Here is a 26827-nt window from a genome sequence, read left to right on the forward strand (position 1 = left end):
GATCCTGCCTGGCTGCCTGTGTGAAGGTATAATACATGAATTATTTAAACACTTTCCTCCATCTTTTTTTTTGTGCTTTTGAGCCTCAGGCTTAGAAACGCCACTCAGTACTATGGCCTCTCACACCATACTGCACTATTGTACAAATACTCTGCAGCTGAATGGATGGACCTTGACCAATGTCCAGCAGCGAGGAACCAGGGAGATGTTTGGGATGCAGCGTCCTGATTAGTATTTATTCACTGGATGGCAGCTCCCTAGCAACTGTTCAGCCGACTAGTGGGTGTATGAACTGAAAGGAATACATTTGGTTTGGTACCAAGAGAGAAAACTGCTGTATATCAGCTTTTCACACAGATAGTGACTCAAGAGCGGGTCATTGGGCGGACAAGGAGGGAAATTCTTTCACAGAGGGAAGGAGGGAAAGAAAGGGTGTACTGTGTGATGAATGTTGCATACTGTACACCAATTGAACGTAAATCTAAAACTGTCACTGTAAATGATTTTCATGTAAATTAACACTGAACTACTGGCAGCAGCTCTGCTAATGTTAATTTTACAGTTGGACTTGTTTCAGTTTCTTGAAGACGGTTCACCTCTCATCCAAGAGGCTTCTTCAGTTCTTGGATGAGAGGTGAAACGTCTATAAAAAACTGACTTGGATGACTGAGAAACTTCATCAACATTAATACCAGGGTGTTTTACTCTCCTCTCCGGCTGAAATTTTAAGTCTGTCACATCTGATTACACTGATGGGTGTGGTCCGAGGCGTGCTTTGTTGCACACACAGTGATATGAAGACAGTGAAGATTTTCAGTTGCTTTAAAGTTGCTCTGTAAAGATAGAGAAAAACTGTTGTGTTTGTCAGCTGGTCATAATAGAGAATATATTGATGTTTTATTGTGGTATCTACAACAACTACCAATGTAAACTAACCATAACTAGCATCTGATGATGATGGTGGTGGTGGGGTCACCCTTTTTTAACATTTACTGTAGATCAAAGATTGTACCAATAATTTCGACAGCAAAAAGAAGGCTACCATTTTTACACTTTTCAGTGAATGAATGCACATCCATAGTAGCTGCAGCAGCAGATTATCATTCAGTGATGCCTTCCAGGAATGCCGATCCACTGCCTCCTCCTCCTCCACCCTCTCTCTAGGCTTGCCCTCCCCGCGCAGAGGGATGCTGGGATGGAGGGATGGACAGAGGGGATTACTGAGTGTTGTCTCATTCAGTAGCTGTATGAGTCATCCTGCTGTATTACTCGCACTGTTTGTAACACCCACGCACAACATCACGAAGCACAGGATACACGTGTGCACAAACACACACTGCACTCTCACGAACCTGTGTGTTGAAGCTGTGTACCTGTGACATTCATTATACCTCACTGAATCCTCTGCTATAAATCCTGAGGCTGGCTGGAGCTACATGCAACTTGGCACACACAAACACCTGCAAGCACACCAACCTGCAGCAACAACAACTCACGGTTACAATGTCTGACTCCCTGAGCTAAAATATAAAGTTCATGGGTGTAAATTGGAGAGGGTTTTTATCACTATAGTCACAGCGTTTTTAGTTTTTTGTTCGGGACCTTGGCTGCACATATATGTTTTGCCATGTCAACTCTGGTCCAGGGGATGTGCTGAGTAATTGGTTCTGCACCAAAGAATTAATCCCAAGTGAAAATGTAAATGGTGAATGCTCCTCTGAAATCCATGCATAATTCATGGGCAACAAACAAATGTGTGCAAACAAGGACGTGTTCTTACATTCATCTCTATTTGAGTTTTCAAATAGGAAGACGTGATGGCGCATAACTGAGTGGAGTGAGGTGTCGCCTTCATGATGTATGATAATTTACATGTCTTATGTCTTTAAGGAATAGGTTTTAGGATATACAGTGCATCTTATTTTTTTTATTTTAAGTCAGATTAGGAGCTTCCTACTTCTGTGTTTGTATGATAAATCTGAAGCTAATGTCAGAAACCAATTAGCTTAGCTTGACCTGACTGGGAAAGGGGAGGTAGCTAGCTTCCACACGAGACCCCTCAGCAATTAATCATTTCAAGATAATGATATAATGTATTCATTGGCGAGGTTTAGGGGTGCTGGTAGACAGTTTTTTGTATTCTTTTGTTTTCACATTTCCAGTGTTTATGCTATGCTAAGCTAACAGGCTAACAGGCTGCTGCTAGCTTTAAATATGAGAGTGGTATCAATTATCTCATCTAACTCTATTTTTATTCTTTTTTCTTTTCATTCTTCTAAAAAAAAATTACTTTAATAAGTGCGCATTCAATCTGAACCTAAGACCAGAAGCCGTTTCTCATTTCCAGTGTTCATGCTATGCAAAGCTAACAAGCTGCCCTTGGTAGCTTCATGGGCCTATTTTACATAAAAATGAGATTGTTATCAATCATCTCATCTAACTCCAGGCGACGAAGCCAATAACTTTGTTTCCCAAAGTGTTGAACCAGCCTTTGAAATTGACTTTCATGAACTACATACAGACATTCAGCTTTGTTCGCAATTCATACTTTTCCTCCTAGAATTTTCCATTTTCTATCATTCATCTTTTTTGTTTCTCTTCTTTCCTCTCAACAACTACAGTATGTGAGTCTGCCTCCTACCCCTGGGCACTTTCTCTCCATTTCTGCAGCACACAGCATTTTTCTTTTGAACTGTTAATCTGTCATTTCTTGCTCTGTCTGTCTCTCGCCCTCTCTCTCTCTCCTCCCTCTTTCATTTAATGCTCTCAATAGTGAAATAGTACTGTATGTGTACCCAGAGTGAGAAATAATGGATGTATTTGTTTGCCGAGACAGTCACTCTGAGAGCTCGTTAAACACCAGATAAGAGGTACTCCACAGCATGCAGTGGCAGCGGCGCCAGATAAATCTGCTTGATAAATAAATCTAATCATTTTACCCTCTCTTCTTCTCTCCCCACCAGGAATCTGATGGAGAGATGCTGCATGACATGAGGTTAGCCACTTTCACTTTTACGCTCTCTCCCCCCGGCAGTGACACCACCACCACAACACCTCTCTCTCTCCTTCCTCGTCTCCTCTCCATCACTCCCATAACCCCTCCTCTTCCCATACACCTCCTCCTGCTCCATTCAATTCTCAGCTCCCTCTCTCACTTTCTCTCTCTCTCCTCTTCTCTCTCTCTCTCTCTGCCTACCAGCCTGTCTCCAGTCAGAATTAGAGGAGGCTTTTTCTAAATGCATGCCGCTCTGAGGGGATGCACAGGCACATGAATATTGTGATCTTATCTGCTGAAAATGAGGCGAAAAGCATATAAACGGTAAGGCAAGGAAGAGGAGAAGTGCATGCTTGGTTTTATTGGCTGCTCTGAGATAAGTGTGTGTAGTTGCTTTTCCACACTTATTCATATATAAAATAATGACTGTTGTGAGTGCTCTCCTGTAGCTGTTGTGCCGTGCGGTCCATGTGTTGCATAGCTTGAGTGCTTTCACATAAAGGTTGGGTTGGAAGATGTGCATTCAACAGTACAGCATGTTTGCAGAGTACATGTTGTGCAGCGTGTTGGAGTAAACTGACGCTTTTTGTCACTGTAATCACTGCAGCAAGGGAAGTGAAGTAAATCAGTGTTTTGCTTCGTGTTTTGGGTTTTTTTTTTTCATTCAGTCGATTCAGCTGTCATTTGGATTTTGTTGGCGTGAGAATAATGAGGCGCCAAATGTTTTCACAGCCCTCAATTAACTCTCATATTCATTCACTGGGCGAGATGATACCACAGAGAGGCAATTATGGCTGAACAAGTGCATCATGAGAGAGAAAGTTGTTCTCATTAAGCCAAACTCTCACCTTGTATAGATTAGGGGAATGAGGGAGAGGGAGCAATTCATAATTTACTTGCTGAGTTGAGAAAAGACACGTGATTGGTTTATATTTCAGCGAGTGAATCATGAAGTCTTCCTCCACATCTTGCCTTTGGCTGGTTTAATAACAATAAAATGGCAGCATGCTATGATTATAACATCGAGGAGTTAATTGCTTTCACCTCCAGTCTTAACCTCCAGCAAGTGAGGAAACATTGATTTTTGGAGATGATCCCCGCTTCCTGTTACATAATTAAAGCAAACAGTACCTCGGATAAGGTGCCGTCCAGAGGGAAACTTCAGGTCTTTGAAGTGAGTTTCCAACTTCCTGTACGATGCAAAGAGCTTTAATTAATCTCGCGTGAAACACAAAAGAAAAGAGAACAATGAGTTCTGACCCTTTCAGCCCTGCAGTGTTGTTTTTTCGTGTTATGACAGCATGTAATTAATGTATCAGTACTTCAAAGATGGCAGTGAAATTAAATACTACTGTACTGCACATGGCATGAGAGGCAATCCTAGTTAACAAATATTATTTTTATTCAGTGGCTCCTGTCAAACAGGAAATCACAACAAGCCAATTTGGAACAATTTTAAGCATAATTCATAGCAGTGGCGTGTTTTCTGGTGATACAAACAAAACTCTACAGAAATATTTGGTCATTCTTGCAGCCAAACACATAATTGGATCCAAAAAAATTTGAATAAATAAGTCTCGAAGGCTGTCTAAACAAATCCTCAGCTCCACCAAAGCCCAGCAGCACACCACGAACTGCTCCTCCTCACTTTTCTGAAATGATTCTTGTCATAGATAACAAGCCAAAGCTTATCACCAAAGGCTGTTTTGCTCTTCACTTGTAAACTGAATTAAGATCAACGCCAACTATAATAGAGATCATCGCGCACTGACAAAACATTACACACTCACTCGTAAAAGTCAGTTTTAACGTTTAGTTTTTGATTGTTAGATAATTGAAACTTTGTGGTTAATCTTCTTTCTTCACATCCTGTGAAACATTTCTGCTCTGAAGTCCTGTGTCGGGTAAATCGCTGTAATCACTAGTCTTCTTTTATTTTTAGATCATTAATAACATCTTTATGGGGTGATTTTTGGAGCACGCTGTGCCAGTCAAACAGAGGACACGCAGAACTTTCCAATAAAAGTGTCACTGTCGAACTGAAATTCAGAGCGGGAATGGTGAGCGCACGATGTTCTTAAAAATGGACACTGTGCCCCTCAAGTCAAAAGATAACTACATCTCTTTAAGTTCAATTTTCTGTAAACAGGAAAAAAATATCCTTCTCAATTCAAGTAGTTTCCATGAGTCCAAGGGTAGTGGAGGTTTATTTATTCAGGTACTCTCTGACCTGGTCAAATTACGGTCATAGCTGCTGAGTTTAGTTTTGGATAAACCAAGGACAGAAAAGTGTTTAAGCAGGCAGCTCAATAAAAAGCATGGAGAATTAAAGCTGTATTGGTTTCACTTGACTTGCTGTGACTTTTAATTAGGTCTCCACAAATGTTTCAGCTTAACTTCGTCAGCTGTATCTACCCATGATCCACTTTGCCTCCTGCACCAGCCCCTGGGAGACGCACCGCTAGCCCAACGGGCTCCACTCAGACTTTGAGGAATATGCCTGAAGAGGCTCTGTTTGTTCATCTCTCTCGTCTTTCCCTAAGCTAGGCACGTAGCTTCCAAAAGCAGATGCTATACGAAGGCTCCCTTCAGGTTAGCCCGGAGCAGTTTGCCACCTCCCTGCTCTCTCATTCTTCTGTCTAATTATTTCCAAGACGATGAGATCAGAGATTTATGCAGGAGCCATTTGTGGGGTTGGACTACTGTAGCATCTGGAGGTGGCTGATGAGGGATCTGCCTCGGAGCGAACACAAGGGTTTGGCTTTGTCTTTCAGCGTGCACATGTATTCTCTGATTTCGACCTCTGTGAATCACATGTCTCAGTCTGAAGACTTCTTCTTTGTCTCTGACTTCCCACCTCACCACCCTTGTTGCTCCTGGGACTATTGGAGATACGCCTGTCTGCCACACATCCGCATATATATGGCTCTGTCAAAGCCAAGAGGACAGGGTCAGCTGAGCAACATAAGCCTCGGTTACAGACATACAGTCAACCATAAGGGTCTTCTCAACTCAAAGTGTATCTCAAGAGAGTGGGATGTGTGGCTTTTATTGTCATATATAGAAAACATAGAATTGACTCTTCAACACAGAGGTTTAACCTGATCTCACTGTCCCCACGCAGGCTATTTTAGCTCTGACAAATTACTTTGTCTTCGGTCTTGCAGCTCGTTAATGCATTAGCTTCGGCCCCGATCTCCCTTGTTCAGGGTCATGGTTCAGAGACTGCTCCGATTATATCCACAATAATTTGTTGATACAGCCGCTGTTGTGTGTCAGGCTGCTAAAAAAAACACCATGCTGTTTTACCAGACAAGAGGCTTTCTATCCAACACGTACAAGCAAACACACCTAGCGCGCTTACGGGCTACATGTTGAACAAACTGTGCACTTATTGCGCACGTTACACCTCAATAAATACTTCATTGCACCCCGGAGGGCAGCGCACGCTGCTCTATGTTCAGCCTACATGCAGGCAATCTCACTAACTCCTGATCTCCTCCTGTAGTGTAATGCATGGTGGATTTCCAGATGTCCAATCTGGGCTGCGATGATAAAGAGAAAAGGCTGGGAGGTGAAAAGCGCAGGATTCCTTCTTCAAAGGGGAAATTTGCTCGTCATGGCCTTTTGTACCTCTTTGTGTTCTGCAGCGCTGAGCTGAGCTACTGTACAACATATACCGTGGAGGGACAGGATCCTATAAACTGTAATCTCTCTACTGTATTCAGATTCAGTAGTTATGTTCTGTACCTTGAAAAAACAACATTTATATATTAACAATAAATCACGTCTACTGTATTGAAAGGAGTCATCTGCAGTGATTAACCCCCAGAGAAATACCACATCAGTCTGCAGTTCACTTTAGCTCTATAGAGGATTTTAGCATCTTTCAGCTCATGGTTTTGGTTATCTGACCCCAACGATTCAAATCAGGGTTGTCCAGCACGACATGCTGCCTCTGGAAACTATAAAAATGTAGCATTGTGGTGTACAACAAATACAGATCCAGCAACTACTTGGCTTATTTCTCAGCTAAAATGTCTTAAGCCACGATGTTGGTGTGGTGTAGTTTGTAATCCAACACTCCGGACAGCCCTCGAGTGGCGCTCTTTCAATCAGATGCAGCCAGTCATTTGCGTGGTTGTCGGAGGGTGTACCCTGCGTTGGTCAAGCGTGCAAAGATGAGTAGCAGCGTGAGTCCTCCAGACCAAAAAGTGCTCAATGGACATTAACAATTATCTTATTTTCCAATTATTGTTCTCTTAGAGACTAACTGGTGAACAAGTGCCACAAATTCCACACATTAGTTGGTGGAGACCAAAAACAGAGCTAAACTACGATACTGCTTATAAGATACTTTTCTTTAATCCCAAACAAGGAAGTACACGATCGGACCCCAAACATAACTTTGAACAGTCTAGAGACATGCTAGTGGCTCTGTGTGAGGCTGTACTAGAGCCATGCCTACAGCTCAACACTACAGAATGAGCAATTACTGTATGTAAAATGAGACAAATATAAGTTATTAAATACAATAAACACCAAACATGAATATGAACTATTAAATCATCAGGAGCATTCGCTTAATAGCTCGATAAAACACGTACACTCTGTGCACATACAGTAGTGTTGTCTCTCAGCAGTGTGAGGCTTCTTGTCCTCCGCCAGGCTGCGAGCACAGGTATGTCACGACTGTGTTGTCGTGGCAACGTCAGCGAGGACTGAACTCGCTCTCTTTCACAGTATTTTAACAAGAGAGAAAATAAGAAGCTCGGGCTGTGGTCTTAACACGCACGACGTATAAACTGTGTGAAGCATCCTTTCAGTGGAACATCTCCCACTTTTCTCTCTCAGACTATTGCTGCTTGTTTGAAAGGTTATGGTGGGGTGAAGAGTACAGTGAACTGTTGTCCTCGCTGCACCGTGTAACTCCACAGCCATGATCATGTCTAGTTATGTCAGGAAACACAGATGGAAAGAGAGCCAGACAGGTACAGCAATGTGAAGTTTATTAATTTGACCATTGTTTTTACCAGCAGACGGTTATTGTAGTACAAATGTAAAGAGATTTCATCACTGTGCCCTCGGCTAAAAGAAAGGAATTAAATCTAGGAGGGCTCGAGTTGTTTTTCTTGATGAGAAGGGAAACATCTTTGGAATTATAGGTGAACTTTATGCGACCGGATGAATCCGAAGTCTATTACATGGTCCAAGTTTTTGCCCAGAAGGTTTTCTGGTGCATATTTTTTTCTTGGTCAAGACCGACCCTGAAGCTTTGTCGCTCCTCAGCAGACACCGAAGGATTTTTTCATTCTTTACCCAGAAAGAAACGTACACAACGAGTGGAATGTCTCCAGCACGTAATGTTTATAGCGTTATGTAACTGATAAAGATAAAAGTGAAATTCAAGGCAAGTGTTTCGGCTGTACCTACACTGTCCATGCCTCAAATCCTCCTGTACTGTCTGTGTATGTAATCCTCATTCTTACTGTCTTCAGAAGTCGAAATCTGAACAAGCTTGTTGAATCGAAAGGGAGTCGTGATTTAAAGCACTTTCTCTAGGGCATGCAGTCTTTTCCAGAAAACATTTCTGGTAGTTTTTCTTTTATACTCTGACATTAATTGTTGAGCTCTTTTGACAGAATTTTTAAGCAGCCCAGAAAAAGATGAAGTTGGTGTTTTAGCCCAAGGCCAATCTCATGAAGACTGTAAGATCACTCTACGTGACGAGAGATCTTCACAGGCCTAGAAACCAGCACAGTTGCCAGGATAAAATGTTGGCCTATTCCATCTCTGCAATCCATGGATGCATTCAAATACTTGTATGATATTTATAATAACAATTCTGCTGACTTTCGTATGTGGAGGTTGTGGTGGCGGAGATGGTTGTCAGTTGATCTTTTCCTAACCCTAACCATGTTTTTTGTGCATAGTGTTAAATATAAAATTGCAACCCAAAGAAATGTAAAGTTGCTTTGTTTTCAGACACTGAACATTTCCAACATCTATCCTGGTGATTGGGTTGCCCAGAACTGAGACCAGAGCCCAGATGAGTCCCAGCTGTACCGGACTGGTACAATTCTAAGTATTTGATGAAATAAAGATACTCCTACTGATACTGGCATTTTATATCTCCCTGCAAAACGTGACATGCAATGATACACAACTGGTAAATTCAAAGAGATAAAAAAAAAAAGACCGGGTCTGGGTGAGAAGCAGATGAGAAAATCAGACTTTTAGTTCAAAGGCACTGAATTGAACTGTAGCTACTGTTGTTAGACCGTCTAGGGAAAACAATTGTCTTTTCAACTTCACGCCTCTGATTTGTCTTTAAATGTGATCATTTTCTCCGACTGTCCTGCCAGGGCCACAGAACAGGGCACAGATCTCTCTTAATACTTCCAGCGACTTTTAAACTGATTTTGACACATAAAATCAGCTGAATTCTACCAAATAAATTCAGTCTATTTGATTAATTGTTACCAAAATTATTGTTGATAATTGAACCTGTTGCTAATACTCTGTTGGGATGGAGCAGTCAGATCCGGAGTCTTCTGTTGTGCTGCGCCAGGTGGTGATGCAGTCAATGCAATGATTATAGCACTTTGCTGCATAATAAAGGAGGTTTAAATTGGACCATGAGGAGCTGTGAGCTGCCAGTATCACACTGTTGAAAGTATGGTTTGGCAACAGTAAGTTACAGATGGGGCTGCAATTTACTCCCAATTTGAAGCGCAGATCGTCTCCTAAAGCTTCTCTGTCGTTTACTTTACTCTGAGGCTTTTCCATTGAGGCAAAATGGCTTTTATGGCACTATGGCTTAAAGACACTAACTCATTTACTGTCAACTAAATCAATTAATCCACTAATCTGGAGTTTGTCTTATTGGTACGCTTTCCGCTCCTAAAATCTTTCAGCCTTTAGTCTTTAAAAGTGCTGTTATCATTCCTCCTGTTCATATTGGACTTTTTTTTTTTAATTCCTACAATATAAGGTGTCCAATTTCTGAATGATCCTGACAATCACTCTTAAAACCTGCGATTGCCTTGAAAAAGAGAAGAAGAAGAACCTTTCCACCAGTCCTGAACTCAGGCACACAAACCTCTGCATGATGTGGGAACGATCCCCTGCGGTGACTTCCGACTGTGGCCCCCTGCTGTGACCTTATCTGATCAGGAATAGTGTGAAATGTGCCTACAAATTGTCAAAATTGATTGAGTGCTCGCTGTTTCCGCTGAAGCTCGTTACGCGAATGAAGGCACACGCTTCTACTCACACAAATAAAACTTTACTGCTATGACTGACGGGTCGTTTAAAAGGCCAAGGATACATGAAGGAGCTGAAGGGAGTTGGATGAGTCATGGCACAGCATGGGGAACTATTCATTTCTGGTTAATTTATCCCCAGGAGCTTTATGTGTTAGAAAACAGTATTATGGATACGAAGCCTGATGTGGAAATTCAAACATGTTTACTGTCCGGCCCTGAACTGTGTTCGGGGTCACCTTCAAGAACATGATCAGGGTGTTACTGTATGATATCAGTGACATTGTTTGATGATTTGATCCGACCTCAAATAAAACCGATCCTTCAGGCGTTTATGAAAGAAGTTCTTAAAAAGTTTTATTAGTTTTAAGGTCAACAAGTTCTTCCTTCTCACCCACTTAAGGTTGACTCTCTTTTGATATGTAGATAGAGACTAAAGAAGTGATAAACAGCGCGGGGATCGCTCCTCAGTTGCAGCTCTTGTCTTCAGGCAGCAAACTGTGTTGACTAGTCATCATCATCGCTCTGGTGACTTAATCCACAGAGTTGTTTTTCTGGCCGCTGGTAGTGGAGCATGCTCAAGAGACCGTTGTATTTCTGGAGTCTTGCATCAGAAGAAGTACACAACACATGGCTCTCAAGTAAAGCCTCCACCACTGTCGTAGATCGGACCAAGCGAGAAAAACAAGTAGTGTTGCTAATTATCACCATTTCTGCTCATGTTTGGTCTCCTTTGGCTTTTGGACTGTTATCGTCTTATCGAGTTGTGCAGCAGTAGAGATGCTTTCAAAGAAAAAAATCTGGCTTATTACAACTCGGGTCTTATTTGTGTTGTTTTGGCCATCACCACATTAATTGCTAAGGTCTATGAATGCAGCAGCAGTACCAAAAATGAGTCAATTGGGGCAAGAAACATTGTGAGTCAGACAATTATACAATCCCCCTTGTTAGCCAGACTTCTTTGGAAGAGAAAACAGAGGCACTAGATACAATTCAATCAACCATCTTACTAGACAGATTTCCTGTTAACTTTGACTTCACACCTTCACATGTGCTGGGAGGCAGATTTTGCGACCTTTGGCGAGAGCCTGGCTAGTTGTTTCCCCAACCCAGTTGCCAGATCAAATGTTGGCAATGTTCATTTCTGCATACGGATATGATCTGGAAACTGTATGATCTTGTTAGGTTTAGGCACAAAAACTACTTGGTTAGGGTTAGGAAGAGATCATGTTCTGGCCTAAAATACCTGTGTGGTCACCGCAAACATAGCCGGAGATGTTGCAACTTCTCGGCTAGCAATTGTCCAAAGGTCTCCTTAAATATATCTGGTGGTTACACACTTACAAATGTTGAAGTGCAGTCTTGAACTACGGTCACTGGCTTGGCAGCCTTCTCGCCTCAAGCTTAAGCTGTCAAACTTTTCCTTTAACAAAGTAGTTTTTGTGACCAAACCTTTATTTTTGTTGTTTGGCTCGCTCAACGTGGTTGAGAAAATGTGGCTAAAGCGTGCTTGTTTACAGCTTGTTTTATCATCTCACCTCTGGTCTCTCTTGCTCAGTGGGACTTCTTTGCCATAATGTCACCAGTGCTCCCAGGTCTCAGCAATTACTGGTCAGTACAATGTGTATAGAATGAATAGAAATGATGGCCAAAACAACAAAAATAACACCTGCAGAGTTTTCCTCTAAGCTGGACCATGAACTGTTTATAGTAGACGAGGTGCTTGTGTCTCTGTGAGCTGCTCACTTAAATAGCGGAGCTCAGGAGAGATGGCACTGTGGCCATTAAAGTTTAATATCCTCATTTGGTCACTGTGAATAGTATATCTGGCAGGCAGTAGCTCTGCTCGCTCACCTCCCGTGGCTCATTACCAGTAAATCAACCTGCGGGCACCATAAGGGCTCCCCATTGTAGATCCAAGATGGATGCTGGCTGCTTGTGACCTTTAGTAGGTTTTGCATTAAGGCTTTTTTTGTTTTCTGGAGTCACTTGCTGTTGGAGCTGTTCTCATGAAAGAGAGGAAGTATACAGGCAGAGTGGGAGGTGGGAACTGTCTGACTAAAGTAGGTTAAAGTCTGCAGCATTACGACAGCCATTTGCTGTACTCCCTGCAGAGCACATTGTCTGATCATTATGACAAGTTGTAACGCATGGGGAAAGTTTTTCAGGTAAACAGGGTTTACTCGTGTTTCCTTCCACACAATAGACTCCTCTTAAGACTTATGAGGGAACACTGTGGAGAGGGAACTGTGCTTGATTTGCATATCTTTTGCTGTTTTGAGTTTCTCTGGCGGTGTAGAGACAGCAGTAAGCCGATCCCGAGGTTCTCTGAGGACTGAGATTTGTTCCTTCTTGTGGATAGTGTTTACCTTGCCAAACAACACCTGAAGCACCGAGATCTGCAGTTTATCCCCCATGGGGGGAGGTGTTATGATACAGTGAGGGTACAGTACTTCATATGCACTGCAGGGAGTTGTGTGTTTATGTTTGTGAGGATGGACTGTATACAACCACACTTCCCTCACCAATTCAGCAACTATTCCCATCTTCCCTCTCTCTCTCTCCCTCTCCCTCTGTGACTTGCAGATAAGAAAATGGCTACGGCGACAGTGTTTCCAGAGACGGCCATTGTTTCCTGAGCCAGTGTTGAGGGGAGATTAAAAATAATAAGTAGTGGCGCCATTAGAAATGGTGGCAGGCGACAAAACATTCATTCCAGTTTGTTGTTGAACTGCTACCCTGCCACTCTGCAGATACTGATAAAATGTATGCCGCTGGCAACCCCTGTCTCTATTTACACATTTGTGCTTACTTGGCTCTTAAGGACAAGGCATAACCCGGAAATAATTAAGCATTAAATGTAGGCTATTAAGGTACTAGTTATGCTTGATTAGGTCACTAGCTAGGCTACAGCGAGCTAGTTAGCTGGATTTGCTAACATGCACAGCTTACGTTGGAGCAAATACGCAGTGTTTAATCCATTCCTACGCTTATGCAAAGACACCACCCTGCACAGAGTATCACTCTCGCTACAGCCCAACGCTCACTGCTTCAACATGTAGAGAAATCCAAAATGACAGACCGTGCTCAGGGGAGGGCTGTAGCAAATGATCAATTGTTTTTCTCTCTATCGGTCTTCTATATTCAGGAGCAATTATGGTATTTGACATTTGCAACATCGCATTGATAGCTAATGGCCACTGATGTCAACAATACTCATCAAACGCAGCTGCATAAAGAAAGGCGTACAACCTGAAAGGTTTATTCTTGGATTTTATGCTTGCTGGTGGCAGGTTATTAAGATTTTAACGGTGCAGGGGACCTGAGTTCAAGCCTCAGCGCTGCAGAGCAATGACGAGGGATGGAAATGGAAACACGCACACATTCATCATAACACTGATTTATTGAGGAATAACCTCTGTGGTCAGCTGGTCAATACCTCTCTATTCCATAGGGGTCCTGCAGTTTCAATTGTTGCCAACAAGAGAGAGAAGTAAATGATGAAAAAGGAGGCGCGAGTGACAGAAATATTAATCTTTCTACATTCGGTGTTGTAGTTTTCTTTAACAGTGTAACTGGCCTTTCTGTAGGAAGTGCAGAGTTCAACTGGAGGTGCAATAATCCAAACTATTGCACATTATAAGTTTGTTTACTGAACTTATCAAATTGATTCCCCAGCTCTGCTTCGTCATACCGAACTGGCTCATTTTGTGAATGCACACAAAATCTGTGTTTTTCTCTGGAGTCAACAGAACTAAATGTGCTGCTAAATCTGTGGGACTTCAAAGCTGTTTTTCTCTGCTCTCTTGCCAGGGTCATCACAGATAGCCAACTCCTATCTGCCTCCCCAGGCAAGACTTAGAGCTTTGACTGTTGGTCTGTGGTTATAGAGTTCAAACTTGGCTTCGACATTCAGCCGACCAGCAGCAGCGGCGGCAGTGGCAACGACTACACACACATGCGAGCCGAGGCAGAGAGAAAAATATGAAAAAGATATATATTGGCAAAACTGCCCTCAAAACTCAGAGAAATGGTTGCAAACATCAGAAAAGAAGGTAAGATGAGTCAGTCTGGGGTTGTGTTTTAAACTCTAAACATCAGCCTCATTATTGGGGAATCCATTTCACTCATTTGACTAATGGAAATGGATTCTCATTGGGAGGTCATGACCATTAAAAAGCCATTAAAACATAATGTGGCATCTATTCATTCCCATCATTCATCTTTACAATACATCTCTCATCACATAGCGGCTGACATCTATATCCAAGTTAACCAACAATGGTCTTATACATTTGGACACGTCTGACAAAAAAACACCCTAAAAAAATAATCAATGACTGTGAGCTGGCATTACATAATGATAAGAGCCCAGAGCCCCATAGCCACATAGCCCTCTGGCTCCTTGCCATGCGATTTTACAACATCACTTGCAGCTGTTAGACAGTGAAGAGGTTGTAAAGATTTTGTTCTGTTGTAGCGCCAGGCGAGCGGAGCGGGTTGAACGTGCAAAGTCTCAGCGTGCTGGATAAACTCATCAATGTATTATCTCTATAATAGTCCATCTGCCTGTCGGTCTAAAGAAGAGCTCAGCATTTTGAGAAATACGCTTGTTTGCTTTCTTCGCAACAGTTTTCTGCCCAGAGTAACTTGTCATCATCTGGCCGTGGCATAGGTTGCCAGATATGGGCTGCGATCACACGTTATGGTTTTTAGTTTTTGGGATTCTACACTGAGTCGCTGCTCCGTCTCAACTCCCCCTACAACACTGCTTCTCAAACTGAGATGATCAGAAGGGAAATACGGAATGAAACAAATTTGATTAAATATGATTTATTTAGGGATGAGAAATAAACAAACTGCTGCTGCCAAAAAATCAACTTGGATCCTTTTTTAATAGTTATGTCCCCTGTTTCTGTTATTGCTTGATGAATATCGTGGGGTGGGGGGCATGAACTTTTTTCAGCTTCTAAAGGAAGATGTCATACTTGCCAGCCCGCAGTTTGCTTTTATGAGACAGATTTTCACACTTTTTTTTCCCATTCTAGTTACGACAACCTGTTTCTGGCACTGAACAGCGTGTAGTGTGAGATTCAGTTGCATCTCGTCCTCCTCAGTAGGTGAGAGACAAATTGAGAAGAGCGATAATTAGTTTCAGATGTCCTGGAATGAAGAATTCAAATTTCTTTTTCGTTTTCCAGTTTTAAAGGAAAGGGTCGTGCATTTTGTGACCCCTGCGCCTGATTTTTCTGTCGATCCCGAGGGAACATCAATCATAATCGAGAGGCTGACAGTGGCTGGCAGACTCTATAAGTGGCACGAGCAAAAATGAATTAATGAATGGAAACTGATGAATATTAGATTAAGTCAAGAATTTACACAAGTACAGGCCAGAGGGGTGAATTATTCTGCATTTTTTTATTAACAGTGAGATCAAAATTAATTTAGCATAAAAATGCTGTGGCAGTAGACTTATTATGTCATTCTCATTCTTTAAAAGTCCCAAAAATGCAGGAAACAAAGTCTCTGAAACTCAGATCAGCAGCTTGGGTATCGCAATTGGTGGGAGAGGCCAGGAAAAGTTTGAGAACCACTGCTTTTTACATTTTAAAACAAGTCCCCACATACTTCAGTTGTAGGAGACTGCTGTGCTGTTTCGCTGTGAACCTCCAGAAATGTTTTGCGGACTACGCAACTTCACCTGGCTTTCCATCGACAGTACATAATGACTGAATTTTTTTTATTTTTGGGTGAACTGTTCCTTTAAGAAACCTACGATGTGCGTGGCATCAATAAGGACACTACGCTCTTGCAAAGAAATTCAATAAGCGTATTTTTCACTTCTTAACTGCTTGATGAAGGCTTAATTAGTGGAGATCTTCAAACCGAGTGCCCGGACATTAAAGGAAGTCTGTTGCCCCACCTACGTATTGACACTACACAGTCCATAAGACAGCATTTTCTCCTCTTTTACTGCCAGCTTCCTAATTGAGGCTCTGGGCCGAGGTGAACTTGGAGGTGCACTCACAGCGCCTGCTGGTTGGCAGCGCTGAGCCATCGAACCTCTCCGTGAGCCAAGTATCCATCAGTCTGGCAAAATGCTAAATCCCCCGGAGCGCACACTGCCCCTGCTCCCCCATCTCCAGCCTTTCATTACCACATCCATTCCCTCAGTCAGTCCTGTCACTGTGTTTTCATCCCCCCACACTCAAACCTGCATCAAAAGCACAGCCGAAATATTTGCTACCTGTCTGGTATGTTGTTGCTGTTGATGGTGGCGGTACTGAAATGATGCTATTCTGGCCTCTCGCTCTCTTTCTTTGCTGTCGCTGTCTCTTTTAAAGCTCACTCACTCACAAAGCATCGGTTCATTCTATATCTTCACCTCTTCTTCCATGAATCACCCGTGGTCTTTGTCTGGGGGCAAAAATCCTCCCCATATTCTTTCACCGATTCGATAGGGGGGATGTGTAATGGTATTCAGCATTACACCGGTGGGAGCTCCTTTCCCAGATCTGCTCCCTCCCTGTGAATGGGAAATGATTAGTATTCCTCCTCCATCCATCTCCTCCTCCCCATCGGCCTCGCTGCCTTCCCCCTGCCTGGGACCTCTCTCACTCCAAACTGAATTACACTCCAGCTACACTTCATCCTTTTCCCCTCCGTCTCATACAAACACACATACTCTTTAGTTTTGCCTTCTCTCTCTGCTTCTGTTTGCTCTCCCTCTCGGTGCTTGCCTCCATGAATCTGACAAACTTTGACAGCAATGAAAGTGCATCAGTGTTGTGTCGCATCCTGTTCTCTAAACTCTCCCCGCTGCCTGTTCAGCTCTTTCCACGACCACAAGGACGACCTCCGTAAGCGCCTGTCGTACACCACCCACAAACTAGAGATGGTGGAGACGGAGTTCGATTCCACTCGGCAGTACCTCGAGACGGAGCTGCGGCGGGCCCAGGAGGAACTGGAGAAATTTACAGAGAAACTGCGCAGGTGCGTGTCTTTGTGCGTGTGTTTGTGTGTGAACTGACAATTTCCCAACCAGAAACAAACTATGCGATGTGTCACCCACTGACGTCTAAAGGCAAAAGTGTTTATAGCTGTTCCTAGCGGCTTCACGTGATGACAAGGTTAAAAAAAGGGGCCATGTCTTAACGTACAAGCAACTGACCGGAGTATACAATTCATGTTTACAATGGCAGTGTGCATAAATGGCCGTGTGATATGTGTTTTCAGGTGTGTTGTACTGACGGGACCTATTTCTGAAACGGTGCTAAAATGCTCATCTGGACGTAGATCGTCTTTAAACCCTCAAAATACCTGTCTACATGTGGACTAGGCCTTAGTATTGTAAAGGAGGTAAAAGATGCTCTGCAGAATCAAGATTGACACTATTGCAAAAATATTCAATTGTTTATGTCTGTCTCATCAAGGTGTCGGGAGCACCAATTGACCTTATTTCTGTCATCATCTGATTGGAGAATCTAATTAGCACCTATGCACGTATAAACTATATATGGAACTTGAAAGATGATTGTTACATTTAATTGATTTGGACTAAAGCTTGCATTCAATAAGTATGAAATAAGCCGTGATTGAGATATCGTGTGGGAGTTTCTGCTGCCCTGCAACAAACCTGTCACGCAATCACACACCTGCTTGTTTGTTTATCACCCATTATCGCAACAAGCTATGGTGTTATTGAAAATAATACACCAGCTTCCCCTGTGTGAGTGTTTTTCACTGCATGTGGCGAAGTGAATCACTCCACTCGTGCCATGGCCTCTTGCCAGAAATGTATTAATTCATAGTTTTCGACAGTACGCGCTTTAAATGAAAAGCCATTGTTTTGACAAGTTTGCAACCAAACTAAATGTATTACTTCAACATTTAAAAGAAGCTGTAGCCCAGTAACAAGTACATGAGTGGCTCAGCTATGAGGTTTTATTTAGCAGCGATACCTCAGAGCAATGAGATTATCTGCAAATAGAGCGAACCTTCTGGTCAGAGCCTTCTCTGCGGCCATGGTATATAAATAAATGTGACTAATGTGATGTTTAAATAAACTTAAAACTTCCTTGAAACTTGCTTCTTGCAAAAGAAAACTTGGATAGTTTCACAGCAGACAGTCTGGACGTCTGGTGGACGAGGCGTGTTTGTCTTCCAAGGGGACATTCTCGCCGAGTCTTTCGGGCTTTATAATTGGCAGAACCCAATCCCGCCCCCCTCCTCCTAATTTTAACCATCTGAATGATTCACGGAGGTTGTTGAAGAGAGAAAGTGCTGCCCGACACGCTCGTGCTCCTCTTGAACATGCAACAGCAGTATTTTCCTCGTAATGACCGGTTTTGTTTGCCCATCAATCGATACCCGCTCAAATCTCTCCTCAGGTTTTATGATTTGCCTTTGCTTTTTGTCTCCACTTCACGATCTCTGCATCTGTCTGTTTAATGGAGCCATAAATGCTGGTTTATCAACACTCTCTCAAGCCCGAGAGCTAATGTGAAAATGCGATGGTGAACTGAGAGGTGACAAGATAAAACACCAGGAACAAGTTAACAAATACAGAGTCGAGGTGCCGTCCCATTATGCTCACTAAGGCACTGGTAGGTCTACCGAAGAGTTAGTGCTGTGGGTCTGCATGTTTACTGATTTCTTGTCATAAAATATTTTAGGATTCAAAGTTTTTTATGATCACACACTGTTTCTTTTTCTTAGAATCCCCCGCTGTGGCGCTTAAACATATCATCAACCATTTTTACTGTGTTTTGGCTCAGCAGATTTTTATCCTGAGTGATCTTTATATCTGAGTCAGAACTTAAAAATATCCCGCAAATCCCCTCTGAGATCCTCCGCCAGTGCCCTGATCTCATAAATTATTTATTTCTCCGTCTAAATTTATGATGAGATTACTGGTGCTCATTTAGCCGTATGAACAGTAAAACACTCTTGAGTTATCATTGTGTTTGTGTGCGTTTTTACAGGCCGTAATTATTCTCTTGTCCTTTCAGGATCCAGAGTAGCTATGCAGCTCTTCAGAGGATCAACCAGGATTTGGAGGACAAGATGCACAGGACGGTAAGAGACTCCGGCTGAGCAGTCGTTTCAGTTTCAGACAAAAATCACAGCACAAGCTCAACCAAAAACATTTTATATGTATATCTTATATATCAAAATAACCATCATGATGTTTATTTGTTTTTTTTTAACCCTACAATCTTTACCTAACATACCTCAAATTATAACTCAAACCTCAAACTATCACTTTTGGGTGCTTTTTACTGCGTACATGTACCCAAGTACTTAGTTTAAGGCTTGTCCCTCTCATACATTTGTGCTACTTTTTGTATGTATTGTACTTTTTACTTCATTAGATTTATATGGCAATTACAGTTACTTTGCAGAGGAAGATTTCAATCTAAAACGTCTGATCAGATCATAAATTATATTATTGTTTTAGATTAAACTATCCAACAGTACATTTAGTAGGTAAAATGAGCTAGTATGACGCCACTTACACATTAAGGCATTAGCCAAATATAATCCAATCATAGAAAATATAATGTAATATTCCAAAAAGGGTCATTCTGCCCAATAATTGCTTTTACTTTTAATACTTTGTGTACATTGTATAATACTTCTGCGGGACATTTAAGAGCAGTATGTATTTTTCTTTTTTCTAGTTTTTCTACTTGATCAAACAATGTGAGTTCGTCTTCCAGCACTCAGAAAGGGTCACAGATTTAAACAGGCATCCTTCCAGCTTCTCTAACCCCGAGGCCAGCACTGACCTGTACAGGCTTCTTCTTCACCGCTTACAATTGTTTCAGCCTCGTTCTCTGAGCTGTCACATTTCCCGACCGCTGCGGTTGTTTGTATTGATATTATCAAGAAGTGCAGAATCCTAATGGTGTCTGCAGAGTTCTCACTAAGTCTCTCATAAAAGATGCATGAAGGTGACGGAGATTTGTGAACTCAGCCACATACTTGTGTACACACACACACACACAGCTAAACAGCTTGCGACCCGAACCTGACCTGGAATCACTTAATCGAGAACATCAAGTCTTGTAGTTACTAAGAAACCAGTTTACTTTCTCTTCACTTCACTATGACATGACACCAGTCGTTGAACAAAGACGGCCAAGTAGAAGTTGTTGTCTTGGCAGCAACTGTTTCCTCGGCTCTGCACTTTGTACTGTGAACTATTTATAATCTTTTCAGTTATATCCATGAGAAAAATCACAGCAGGTCATGTTTGAACAGTAGCTGGAAAAGAAAATGTATGGCTTAGAGTTACTGATGTAAAGAGGCCAGCTGCTGATGTATTTTATACCCACTTTAAATACCCATTTTAATGTTTCCTTCTAACAATATTCTCTGCAATGTCCTGGATAGATTCATGATTCTATAAATTCATAATGTCCATGAGTTTTTTATTTCAACCGTGGTGCTGAGAAATCACATTTTTTTCCACCATTTCAGTGTCGATGGTTGTAAATACGACACAGCCCAAAAGTCTCAGCTGCAATGAGAGGAAGCCAGTCAGAGGTGTGAGTTAGAGCTGTAGCAATTTTTTGAAAACTTCAGTGCAGTATTCAGGAACAAAACACTAAATGTTGGTGACTGAAATCATCAAAATTTGACCCCAAACCTGACAGATATCACATTAAAACTGATGATCGCATCGTGAGGTGTCGTCTTTAACTTCAGCCAAACATCAGTGATAATGTGGTAGATTTTAATCATAGCAACTTGATGTTTCTTGCAGAAATGCTCGATGCCAGTCATAGTTCTGTTCCTTTTTTTTTGTACAGTTTGCACTTTTTCACTTTTCATCAAAGAAAAAAAATATTTTGCAATCCTGAGGAAAGAGTAAAGTTAAAAAATGTAGGTCTGCCTCTGTCAGACGCCTAGAACCTCATGTGGAGTGAGTCCAAATTACAAGACTGCTGACTCAGTCAAGTAACTAATCAAGTCATCCTCTTGCTGTGCACTGAATACCGTCCGACTGCTGTGATAGCCCACACTGGGCAGCTGTCTCAGTCCTTGTTCTTTGAAGTTGTGTAATTTCTTGCCGTATCGGCTCAGTGTCACATGGCAGAGTATTCTTTGGTGACCGACCTTTCCCTGTCCGTCTTTTCCTGCCTCACAACTGATACAGATATTAGTACATGTGCAGGGACACGCCATGACAAAACCTGACTTTTTCTTCCAGATTCCTGCACACCCAGAAACTCTTTGACACACCATAGATAGATACACCCTGTAGACAGACAAAAGCATGTGCCAGACAAGTGTAATCTGCAGCCATACGCTCAAACATAGATCAATAATTGTATCAAGTGTTTGTAACCATGCTGAGCTGCCTTGGCCTCTTTTGAAAGGGAATCTAACTGGAAAAGTGCCAGACCAGAGTTTAAAGCTGAGCGGCGGGAAGAAGAACACAATACAGAAAAATACACAACCTTCAGATCCTCAAATACAGCGATGATGATAAACGGTGTAATGTTAAACTAATGCAGCCAGATAATGTGAGAGTGATGAGGACGTTTGTTCTCTCTGCTCTCTCCGTCTCCTGTCTAAGAAATGAGAAATCTACTATAATCAATTTGAACACACCTGTTTAGCAGCAGAACCGCTCTCATCTCTCTCAAAGCAATTACATGATCAAAGACAGGGAGCGCAATCAATGTCCAGAGTAATTGGTCTTACCTGCCATGCAACCCTGTTAGAAAACTATTATAGCTAACTGCTGTTCTGGTCACCTCAGCAGCAGCTGTCCAATCACATCAGGCTGAGAGGTTCCCTGAGCGTTTTCCCCCCCTCGCAACCTCTGCTTTGGGATCTCTCAGCCAGAGGATGAGCCGGCTCCACAGCGAGCTCCATCCTTGTGACTTACAGTATCTCGATTAAAGTGGATCGTAATCTCATCAGAAGTTTGATCCATAGGGCCTGTCGGAGCCACACACAGTAATGGAAGGAGAGTGATTTTTGACCCATGGTGAGGTAACTAATGAGCTGATTTTCATAGTGCTTTCTACTTTTCATTTCTATTAAGAAATTAATCTTTTTAAAGGAATAATTTGACATTATAGATGAATGTTTGTTCAAATCATCAGTTAAATGTCAGTTGATTTCACCCCCATATATGTATGTGATGTGCGGACTTGAGCCAGAAGACAGTTAGCTTAGCTTAGCTTAGCAAGAAGACCAGAAGTAGGTGGAAACAGCTTGGGAATGACATGCTGTACTATTTCTAAAACAAAATTACAAATGGTTGTTTTCATTGTTCAGTTAATTTATTGATTTAAAGGATAAGTTCACCCAAAAATGAAAATTCAGTCATTATCTTCTCACCCCCTTGCCAATGGAAACTAATGTATGTTTCATGGTCCAAAAACATTTCTGGAGATGTGGGCCTACCAACCATATCAACTGACTTTCATATCTGAAGGTGGAGGGGATGGTGGTGTAGATTTACAGGCGAGAAGGCTGTCAAGGCAGTGACCACAGTTCGAGACTGCGTTTCAACATTTCTATTTGGGAACCACTGGATATATTTGGCGAGGGACCATGGTGTTTCACCATTTATTAGCGTGACGCCATTGGATATGTTTAAGGAGACCTCGGGATAATTACCAGCTGTGTTTGTGGCAACATCAACCCGATATGTTTGATGAGAAATTGGGACATCTCCAGCTGTGTTCGTGGCGACCAAAACATGATGTTCAAGCCAAAACATGATGTTTTCCTCACCCTGACTGAGTGTATTTGTGCCCAAGTAACAACCATGAGCACAGCGTTGTGACAAGATACTATTAAATTAAATCCAACCTATAGAAAATACTTTTTTCTCCTGCTTTTTCAAATACAGTATTTCTTGAATGCAGTCTTGGCGTACAGACTGCATGTGCATGTTTCTTCCTTACGCACACATAGAAAGGAAAAAAAATATAAATAATAGATCGATCATGTATGAGTCTGATTAGTAATCAGTTCATCTATAACCGTCCCTACGATGAATAATTTGTAATTTGGGTGAACTGACCCTTTAAAGTAAGCACAAGCTACTGCGAACAGCTATATTTCGATTCGCACTAGATAATGGAGATTTGCTGGGTGAATTTTTCTGTGAACTCATGCATGGTGGTGGACCAGTGAGGCGTGACAATCGCAATAAATCATCCCAGACATGAAGTACAGTGATGTGTGTTGTGAAGACAGCCAGTTACAACAGCATCTGTCTGGCAGTATTTGCAGCCTATTATTTGTGATGCTCCGATGTAATCCCTCTTGCTTTGTCATACCATGAACAGACTGAAGGACTAAAATGTCTTTGCATCATGGATCATTCCTCTCATACAGTACACACACACACACACACACACACACACATCGATGTATTCAAGTCATGTGAAAATGATTTTGAAAACTGTTGGCTTTTCAAAGGGATTGTGTGTCTAGCGGAGAGCCTTGGTGTAGCAAATCAGTCTTCATGGCAGGAGACAGTATGGGGATTTTTTTTTTTTTTTAGAGGCAGGCCTCATTGGGATTGCCATTTCTTTTGATGTCATGTCATGCAATGGCATTTCAAGGGGGAAATATGTTCCTTTGTAGAAGACAGTCCGGGCAGGGCAGGCAGGCGGTGACAAAGGCAGCGCCAATCAAATCAGACACGTAATTAAAAGTTCTGAGAGGCCCGAACTGACAAGGTCAAGAGGAAAACAGCGAAGAATCAAACTATTTCCTGTAGACCAAAGAAAGAGATTAACACCTGGAGGAACTGACGGATCCACGTTGTGATGACACTGGAGGGGAAATGTTTTGATCTGCAGATAAACAGTCCTGCAGATGAAGCCGTTTGTACAGATGAAAAAATACCTTCTTTACCTGAAAAAACATGGGTACAATATAACCCTGGCACTGTCAGCTGGACTAGTTATAGCTTGGTGCCTGTGAGACTGTTTGGTAAGAGTTTAAATTAATCGTTGAGCCTCTTCTGCACGGTGCTGGTGCAAGCAGAAAAGACATATTTGCATATAATTGTTAGTCAGGTAGTCTGTGCTACCCAAAATATATGGTACCATACAGACTGCATCAGAATAGATGAAGTTAGTGCAATATCTGGCTAATTATTATAGATGCACCTTACTGCCATTGCTTCCCTACTCTGTACAATATCTATTACCTTTCCTACTTCTCATTTCCTTTTTTATTGTATTGCTGTCAAACATTTTATTGTCATAACACTCTGTTTTTATTTACTTAAGTTAAGTTTTAGAGTCAGACTGAACATGCTCTGTTATGAAGTTTGATTAACTACTCGTATAAATCCCCTTTGGAATAAAAGTGTTTCAACTCTTTTTTCCACTCACTTACCGACATTATTTGCAGTGAAAGTCATATAGTGTTGTGCTTCAAACACGTACACTAGGTTATCATTATGTCTTGGACAGCTACAGTATACAGGCAGAGTTTGAAGTACACATTTCAGGACCATGGACAGCAGCAGTACACACATTGCACGTAAGGCAGACATTTCGGGACCATGGACAGCAGCAGTACACATGTAGCATGTGAAATAGAGATTTCAGGACCTGTTCATGACCTGCTCAGTGCCAAGCAGGGAACAAACACAGTTAGCGACTAGCTGCTCAACATAATTGAGAATTTAGCAGCTAAACGGTTAAACAGATATTTCCCTCTGGATTTGCTAGAGTCTAAAAGCAAAAATATACTGACATTTACGAAACACGACTTGAAATGAATACTGATGTTCCTCCGTAACTGCTGCATGTTTACACCGGCAACTGTTCACCTACAAGCCCGCCATATCACCTTAAATGGTGACATCAATGTTGTGTTGGCACCTTCTTTCTGCTGCTACCAAGTGGCTTAAAATCAGTTACTGCAGTTTCAAGTATATTTGATGCTCATACTTTGTGCAGTAGAATGGTATTTCTCCATTGCAGCATTTTAACTTGCACTTAAGTAAAAGATCCACTAACTCTCCGCAGTAGACCAGCTCACCTTAGAAGCCACCATCTCTGATAAGTGGAGACGCTTACGTCACAACGCATTTACGTTAAGATGGTGGGCATATGCAGAAAGAACGCAGCGGAAAAATAATACGGTTACATCATTTACATTGGACAGTTTTTATTTGGATCGGTTTATGAAGAGGTGTTTAGTACCCCCTCTGCAACCAACGGAAATTGCATTCGGTTTGATTGAGGTGTTTATATGGAGCGTTTTCATTCTGTCTGGGCTTTTAAACCAATTATAAGCTGAATATTAGACTCCATTTAAACACAGCCACTGCGGGATCAATAATCTTTGATGGCCACTTGCCATTATTTTCTTTATATTTTATAGACTAAATAAATAATATTTCAACTGAAAGGTCAATCGTTAAAAAAATCCATATTGAAAAATGACTGTTAGTTCCTTCTCAAAGCGTCTCCCCAAACGGCTGCATGCTTCACCTTTGTTCTGGGTCTGCAGCACTTTTCTATCCAGATTAATCTATCGCCTGTCATAACCAATCAGAATTATTTATGTGTTTATTCATGAAACGCAGCGGCACGGTCTAATCTCCGGGGTCTGATCGGTTCTTTCTTGGCCAAGCCTCTATATAAAAACATTAAGACGATCAATATTATTTGATTCAGGATCAATGCATTTTATCTGCTTAGTTTATCATGCGCGGGGACATCAGAGCGGTAATTGTTTTGTGCTGCTGACGTCTAAACCAGGGAAACATGGAAGAAGTGCCGGTGTGATGAGAAAGAATAGAGGAGGAACATGAGAGTTTCAACAGAAAATGGAAGTTTGAGGTTATAAATACGTTTGGTTCAACAGGGAGTGTGTGGCTGGTGAACAGAGTCGTCATAGAAACCTGCGGCAAAGAAGAATTTATCGTTGTTTAGATGTCACAGATGCCCTCAAGGCTGACCGAACAGCAAATAATGGCTTCTTCGTCCGTGTTTACCGGTGTGGATGGTGTCAGATGAACAACAGCCTGGTGGTGAGAGAGGGACAACGTGTGAGGAAGCCTGTTGTGTCTGTGTCTGAATGCGTGCCCCTATCTCTGTGTGTTGTTTTCTGCTCTTCAGTGAGCAGCAACGAGGCCTGCAGTGCACTAATTGTGCCATTAACACTACAGTCATTAATCATAACTCTTCAATGAAACGTGCGAATTACACATGGGAGAGTAGCGCCAAGGCTAAACCCAGCAGATGTGAAGCACGTAATTATTTACTCCTGATTCTTTGAGGAGCAGAAAAACAAGCCCAGGTGGTGAATCAGCAGCTAGACTTCCAAAACTGTTTTTATTATGTTGTTGTTACCAAAGATTGTAGTCGATCACTGGTTTCTTTCAGTTCACATGACCAAAATGCAAACTTTGTTTAAGTAGTAGCAGCCATGTTTCCATTGGCATTGAAAAAATGTTCTCAATTGGGCAAGAGAGTTTTTACACTTGCTTGAGGTGGTTAAATACTTACCTGGAGAGGGCAACACCTTCTCTAACCTTCTCTCACACTGTTTCTGAGAGAAAAAGAAG

General features: G+C 41.9%; 1 protein-coding gene across 2 annotated transcripts in view; it reads left to right on the plus strand.

Moving 5' to 3' along the window:
* The first annotated feature begins 3233 nt into the window (after window positions 1–3233).
* begain (brain-enriched guanylate kinase-associated) overlaps window positions 3234–26827 on the plus strand; it is a 39900-nt gene continuing 16306 nt past the window's right edge. The window contains exons 1-4 of one of the 2 annotated variants that reach the window (XM_084380602.1): window positions 3234–3319; window positions 14074–14315; window positions 17092–17253; window positions 19272–19338. In XM_084380602.1, coding sequence (XP_084236728.1) covers window positions 14245–14315; window positions 17092–17253; window positions 19272–19338 — 300 coding nt within the window. In that variant the 5' untranslated portion in view covers window positions 3234–3319; window positions 14074–14244. The remainder of the gene's footprint in view (window positions 3320–14073; window positions 14316–17091; window positions 17254–19271; window positions 19339–26827) is intronic. The other variant, XM_084380601.1, reaches the window with a different exon arrangement.

Source organism: Pagrus pagrus (genome assembly GCF_965226575.1).
Source record: "Pagrus pagrus genome assembly, chromosome: 18".
NCBI classification, from domain to species: domain Eukaryota; kingdom Metazoa; phylum Chordata; class Actinopteri; order Spariformes; family Sparidae; genus Pagrus; species Pagrus pagrus.